At 54.0% G+C, this 6,787-nt stretch overlaps 1 protein-coding gene across 3 annotated transcripts in view; it reads right to left on the bottom strand.

Moving 5' to 3' along the window:
• Positions 1 to 1,832: 1,832 nt before the first annotated feature.
• The window catches only part of CNDP2 (carnosine dipeptidase 2), a 22,950-nt gene continuing 17,995 nt past the window's right edge, over positions 1,833 to 6,787 (bottom strand). For all 3 annotated transcript variants that reach the window (XM_032293757.1, XM_032293754.1, XM_032293756.1), the window contains exons 9-12: positions 6,121 to 6,285; positions 4,232 to 4,373; positions 3,816 to 3,963; positions 1,833 to 2,908 (exon numbers count right to left, since the gene is read on the bottom strand). In XM_032293757.1, the coding sequence (XP_032149648.1) occupies positions 2,839 to 2,908; positions 3,816 to 3,963; positions 4,232 to 4,373; positions 6,121 to 6,285 (525 nt within the window). In that variant the 3' untranslated portion in view covers positions 1,833 to 2,838. The remainder of the gene's footprint in view (positions 2,909 to 3,815; positions 3,964 to 4,231; positions 4,374 to 6,120; positions 6,286 to 6,787) is intronic.

The following is a 6,787-nucleotide window of genomic DNA, read 5'->3' as shown; positions in this document are numbered from 1 at the left end:
GACTTTACCCAGGAGTCATCGGCCTTCTAGTAGAACACCACTCTGATTCCTCTGGGAGGTCACCCTCTCCTAGCACTTCCAGAGGTGTTGACCTCACACTTGCTTCCAGGGTAACCTGACTGCCCTGAGCCATGCAGGGTGCCGCAGGTATTAGCACGGTGACTGCCTCGGGCTGCTTTGTGCTGCTGTAACACAATGCCAAAGACTAGGTAATTTACGATGAGCAGAGATGTATTGGCTCATGGTTCTGGAGGCTGGGAGGCCCAAGGTAGAGGGGCCAGCACCTTGCGAGGGCCTTTTGGCTGTGTCATCCCGCAGCACGAGGACTCAGAGAGGGGTAGAGAGCAAAAGGCCAAAGGAGTCCTTTAGTAAGGAGCCCCTCCTACAGTAACAGCATTCACCCAATCAGGAGGGCAGAGCTCCCACGGCCTGATCCCCTCTTCGAGTCCTGCCTCGTACCCTGTTACAATGGCTATTAAATTCCAACACAGGTTTGGGAGGAGAGAAACATTCAAACTGCAGCACTCATCTCTCAGCATGGGTTCCCGTATGCAGCTCACATGCATGAGCCACCAGCAGCTACTGCTGGGATTTCTGGGGGAGATCCAGACCCTGCAGTTCTTTCTGCAGGACTAGAAGCTGAAAGAATGCATTTGTCACAGTTCCGATGGAGGAGCTGAGTCGGAGCCACAAGCCCAGATAGCACTGAGTGCTGGGTCCAGCTGTACCTAAAGCCACTACTCTTGTCTTCTTTTTTTGTTTTTACTTTGAAATGGTAGGAGACTTAGAAGATGCAAGTCATAGAGGGTCCCCAGATACACTTCACCCAGCTATCCTCTTACACAGCCACAGCACAATGATCAAAACAAAGAGATTCACATCTGCATAAAACCAACTACAGATTTTTCTCATGTTTCATCCATTTGGGTTTGTGTGATTTTTTTTCATGATGAGTGTGATGTTCCCAGAACTGGCATGTCCTCCTCAGGGAGTGGTGTCAGGAGTGCCTGATGTGGACGTGTCATTACCACTGAGGTTCATTTTGATCTAAGGGTGGCGCCTGCCAGGTCTCTCTACTGTGAAGTTACCGTTTTCCCCTTGGGGGGTGCATTCAAGCTATGCACATATCCCATTCCTTAAACCTTTGCCTACCAATTTTAGAGTGTGTCAGGGGTCTCTCCAGCTTTGATCTCCCACCTCCCACCTCCCACCCACGTTAGTGGAGATTCTTCATCAAAGCGCCCCTTCTCACCCACTTTGTCACTTGATTTATTTATATTAGTAAAGACTCATGGACTGTTATTTATTCCATGGTAAAAATCCAACACTACTGCTATTTTCTCACTCCAATTGCTCCCTGGGGCCACTGTAAGCTCTTCCAGGCTGGCTCCTGTGTGCTTGGAGGCAGCCCCATGCCTTCAGGAGCACATCCTTACATTCTGATGTGAGAGGCTCAAGACTCACCTCACATTTTCCCCGCCTAGCCCTGGAGCCAACCACTTCAGGGAGCCTTTTCCTTTCATTGAGTTTACTCTGTTCTTTTATGTCAACTGGGCCAATCAATGTTTAAGCCAGCTGGACTTCCTGTGACCCCACAGCTGTAAGGAGCAGGGACAGGGACACTTCTTGGGACACGCAGGGAGCTGAGTGAGCCTCTACTTGTGTGGACGAGGAAGGGAGTGCTTGCTTGGGAAGACCTGGGTGGTTTTCCTGGTCCTGCCTGCTGTCCCTGCCCTGAGCTGACACCATCAACCAGACACCTTTCAACAAGCACGGTGCACACGCCACGAGCAACTCAGACAGAGCAGTTCTTTTAGAGGTGCCATGTTGACTTTTTATTGAGGAGCGCAGACTGAGACAAAATCATCTTCCAGTTAGGTGAGGTGTTGAGGATCATACTAAAGAGAAGAGAGGAAAACACCAGTAATGGTGAAGGTCCCGAGAAAAGAGCAGGACCCGCAGACAGTGAGAGATCAGGGAGGCCCCAGACTCCTTTCCTCATTTCCTTTCCAAATGTCCCAAATGTGCAATGCATCACCTGAGACAAGGCGGAAAGCATCTAGCGCTCTGTTCATCTCAATTCAATGACAAGCAGAACTTGTTACTTTTGAGATGGGGCCTCGTTTTGCACCCGGGCTGCAGAGCAGTGGGGCAGTCACGGCTCACTGCAGCCTCCAACTCTGTCTCAAGCAGCCGTCCTACCTCCGTATCCTGAGTGGCTGGGACAGGCATGCGCCACCACACCTGGCTCATTTTTAAAAGGCTTTTTGTAGAGACAGGGTCCTGCTACACTGCCCAAGTGGAGCGCAGAGGTGCGATCATAGCTCACTGCAGGCTCCAACTCTTGGTCTCAAGCCTCCTGAGTGGCTGAGACTACGGGCATACACCATCATGTCCGGCTAATTTCTTAAACTTTTTGTGGAGACAGTCTTGTTTTGATGCCTAGGCTGGTCTCAGACTCCTGGCCTCAAGTGATCCTCCTGCCTTGGCCTCCCAAAGAGCTGGGATCATAGGTGTGAGCTGTCATGCCCGGCCAACAGCCAGAACTTTCCATGGACCTTGTGCTTTTGGACCTTGGGTATTTTCTGCAGGTCAAGCCATCCCAACCACTCTGAGAACCTACCCAGGGTTACTCAACTGTGACTTCAGGTCACTCATAAACCCATTGGGTAGCTCCACCCGTGGACAGCTGGATTCATTTGTGTCTGTTCTCCGAAGTCATGGATAACCTGACAGAAGGGAAAGGAAACAGGGAACCTCCACTCCCCTGGGCAAGTTGGAAAAGGGCGAGGTGAGGGCGGGATTCCTTCTCGCTGGAAGTAGCACAAGGAGCCGGACCTACTCCTTCAGCTGGGAGACCTCATACAGGTATGCGGCCAGCATCTTGGTTCCCTCTATGTAGTTACGCCTAGTAGAGAGGAACACAGCATCATGTCAGCTGGTGTCGTGGGCCAACACCCAGGTGTGGGGTGACTCCTCCCGAGCCCGGACACAGTCTGCCTTCTTCCTGAGGAGCACCCCCATCCCAGCCTGGGGGTCCTGAGCCCTGCTTGCTTTCAGAATTCAGTCCCTCAGTTCTTAAGTGCAGCTTGAGTCTGACTGCTGAGCCCAGAGACCAGTCCTGGTCCCCTAGTGCCCAGGTAGTAAATGTCAAGCTTGGATCATGGGCTCCTCCCATTGCCCGCTTGTCTCTGAAGACCAGGCCTCCCCACCACTCCCCACAGCGAGGCCTCTGTCTTCCCGTCTCTCCTTCCTGAAGGGTCTTTGCCTCTTAGTCCCTGATCGTTTGCCTTGGTTACCCTAGGACACATCCTTGTCTTCTGCCCTCCTCAGCAATTCTAGGGGTCAGAGGCCCCTCCTAGAACTGCCCAAGACCCCCGCCTGCTGGGCTCCCCCCTGCTCTCAGGACCGGCTCAGAGGCTGCACCCGCTCTGTTGTGGAAGAATCCCCATCACGTCCACCCAAGTCAGGGATGTGTCAAAGCAGTAACGCATACAGTTAGCAATGACACTGCAATTTCTCAAAAAGGAAACAGAAAAATGAACAGAAAAAAAAGGAAGGGGAGAGAGGGTGGATGAAGTACAGAGATAAACAGAGCCCTGCATGAACGCTGTTGATAGCACCCCCTCCCGCAAGACCTCATCCCACCTCCCATTTGATGTTCTCACTTCACACAAACGTAGGAGGGCGGGTCACTTCACACCTTCTCGGAGGTGAGGCTGCACACGGGGGGGGGGGGGGGGGGGTGCGGCACACGGGGGCCAGAGGGAAGCTGTGCAGGAGACGCCAACTGGGGCCTCTCCCTGGCCTCTCACCTGTTGAGCTTCTCATTCTGGGAGTGGGCTCCGTCATCAGCCGACCCCACAGGCAGCAGCATGACGTTCTTGCCTGTAGCCTCCTGGAAGGTCAAGGTCACGGGAATACTGCCGCCTTCCCTGGTCAAGTCTGGCTCAACACCAAAAACTGTGGGAAATGAAATAAAATAAATGGCGAGCTTTGGGACCCCAGGGCTGGGGATCTGTCCCAGACCAAGACTCAGTAGCGCTCAGACCCTGGGTGAGGCCCGCCAGGGGCCCAGGCTCATCCCACACATTGGCTGTCCTCCTGCTGACTTAACTGCATGCCCACGTGCCACAGCAGTGCCCGACGCAGCTATGCGCCCACGAGATATAACAGAGTCCCGTCAGACACACGAAGGGCTCAACACGCGTCTGCAAGGGGAGTGTCCAACCTGTTTTCAGGGCTCTTCTCCCAGCCATGTAATGAGGGTGACTGAAGTCGGAGACCCACGGCTTCCCACCATGGCCCATGGACACCTTGAACTTGTTGGGGCTGTGGAGTTCGGCAAACTTCTGAGTTAGGTAGCTTGTGACCTAAACCGCAAACAGAATGGAGACATACGATGCTTTAGAAGCTCGGCATCTGATCCAAGCCTGTGACCTCCGAGTCTGCTAGCAGGGCGCTACAGCGGCCCGCGTCGGCCTAGGACAGGTCTGCGATGGGCTGTGCTGAGTCTACGATGAGCCTCATTTTCTGTTGCTTAATACTCAGCTACATAACTAAAGAAATGGGATTCTTATCAAAAAACAAAACCCCGTGATTTCAAGGTAAAAGGCAATGTTTTAATTTCAAGCAATTCACTCTTTCCAAAGATCTTCCAAATGATGATACTATTTAAATCAGGTTGGAAAACAATGTTCCCTGATCTGCTTTATATTACGGACAGAATGTTTGCATGCCCCCAGAGCCCTAAACTCCATGTGACTCCATTTGGAGACAGGGACTTCACAGAAGTAACTAAGGTGTGAGACAAAGTGACAAACGGGAGAAGCTGTGTGTGCCCCGTTCTGCTTGCCAGCCTCTTCACAAGCTCGACCCTACCCCTACCTGCAGCTTTCGGGAAAGATGCTTTGAAGACAAAGCAGGGGAGGGCACACACTGCCCCCTCTCTTGCCTGGATCGCTGCATTCCTTAGGAAATAAATGACCCTGTCCTTATCTTTTCCCACAGGCAAGATAGTGCCTGACCACCTGACCACGTTAGTGGTCGTGCCTCTGTGACCTGTAACCACACGTGCTCTTACACCGAGCCTCGTGGCTCTGCTGGAATGTAACATCCGAGCAGGCGTGATGTGCTTCTGCGTGCATTCAAGCTCCGCCGCCGGCAGAGGAACTGTGGGCTGAGTCGCTCGCTCTCAGAGCAGCCTGGCTGAACCTCTCGAAGGCAGCTCCTGGGCCCCGGGCCACAGTCTGCAGTCCTCAGAGAGATGCCTGAATAAAACTAACTTGAATTCTTGAAAAGCTTGGCTTTTTTTCTTTGGTACTTTTTTTTCCTTTTTCTAAACCTTATTTAGACAAAGGTTAAATGAAGCTAGAAGGGCAGGATTCGGCCTGGGTGAGAAGATGCCGAGGGCCTGCCCTCCGCCACGTGAGGACACGCGGGGGCAGTGGCCACAGCCAGACGGAAGCCTCGTCAGATGCCACAGCTATGGCAGCTTGGTCCTGGACTCACCTGCCTCCGAAACAGTAAGGAATCCATTTCTGCCACGTAAGCCACCCCACCTGTGGTCTTTATTGTGGCAGCCTGAGCAGAGTGAGGCGCTTCATAAATGACCACAGGCTATATCACATCCAGACCCGGGATAGGGCCAGGCGCAAACCCGGGGACTCCTCCTCGTGCCCAGACCTCAGTGTTCAGCATGCAGGGCTAGCCCCAGGCTCTTGTTCCCAGCAGGAAGACTCTGACTCCACCTCCCCATGAATCCCAGCTGAGGAGGACAGTCAGAAGCTGGGCTGACCTCCAGCCACCAGTCCCCTCTACACGGCACCATGGTGGGGGTGGCTCCAGGACTTGGACCAGAACATGCTTGGCCCAATGTTCGTGTTTGGTCTGGAGCCTTGGGGTGAGGTCAAAGGCCAGATTTTGGCCTGCCTCATCAGTAACTTCCATGGGATGCATTATCTCTGATTAGCTTCTGAACCGCGAATGTCATAATTACTGACTTGGCCGGAGCCAGGAAGTCTGGGCACGTGTGGCTGGGTGTTTGCCGAGTAAGAGCCTTGGCTACCCAAGTCTCTGCCCAGACACTTTGGCCCCACCCCGTGTCCCGGCCCCACATGCCTGCTCGCTGACGACTTCGGGAGTCATGTTCGGCACGAGCCTGATGGAGAACTTGCCGACCACCTTCCTGGGAATCACGGTCTTGGCCCCCGAACCAGAGAAGGCGCCTTCAATGCCATGGAGGGAGAGAGACGGGTACCGCCATCGGTGCATGAGGATGTCTTTCTGCAGAAAAATCAAGAGGGTCGGGGACACCTCAGGCACTCAGTGCCAGCCCCATCTGCTCACTGAGGAGACGGGAATGTTGTCTGGGAAATCAGCAGCGTGAGGCAGGGCCTGGCCCAGGTCCCTGACACCACAGGCCGGAGGTCCAGACGCAGGGAAGCCCACTCCAACACACTCTAGAGCTGCAGCGACCCAGCACAAAGGAGGCCCCTGACTGGCTGAGCAGCCTCAGGCGAAGCATCTCACTCCCTCTCGCTGCAGTGTGGGTGGCTCAGGTCCACCTGGTGGAACTGGGAGAGCCATGCTGGCCACTGAGTACCTGCAGAACTGGGGCTATCAAGGTCCCACAGATATTGGAGCTCCTGGTGAGCCACAGGCATGAGGAGGAAGAGGGGATGCAGCCCGGGCTGTGTGCAGACCTCTCCCAGGCCCACGGGACATGGGTGTGCGGCCCAGTGAATACTGATGATGCATGTGCAGACCTCTCCCAGGCCCATGGGAC

The sequence above is a fragment of the Sapajus apella genome, unplaced genomic scaffold, assembly GCF_009761245.1.
Source record: "Sapajus apella isolate SASKATOON/1434 unplaced genomic scaffold, GSC_monkey_1.0 scaffold30, whole genome shotgun sequence".
Classification (NCBI taxonomy): domain Eukaryota; kingdom Metazoa; phylum Chordata; class Mammalia; order Primates; family Cebidae; genus Sapajus; species Sapajus apella.
This window is presented reverse-complemented; position numbering and strand designations above follow the sequence as displayed.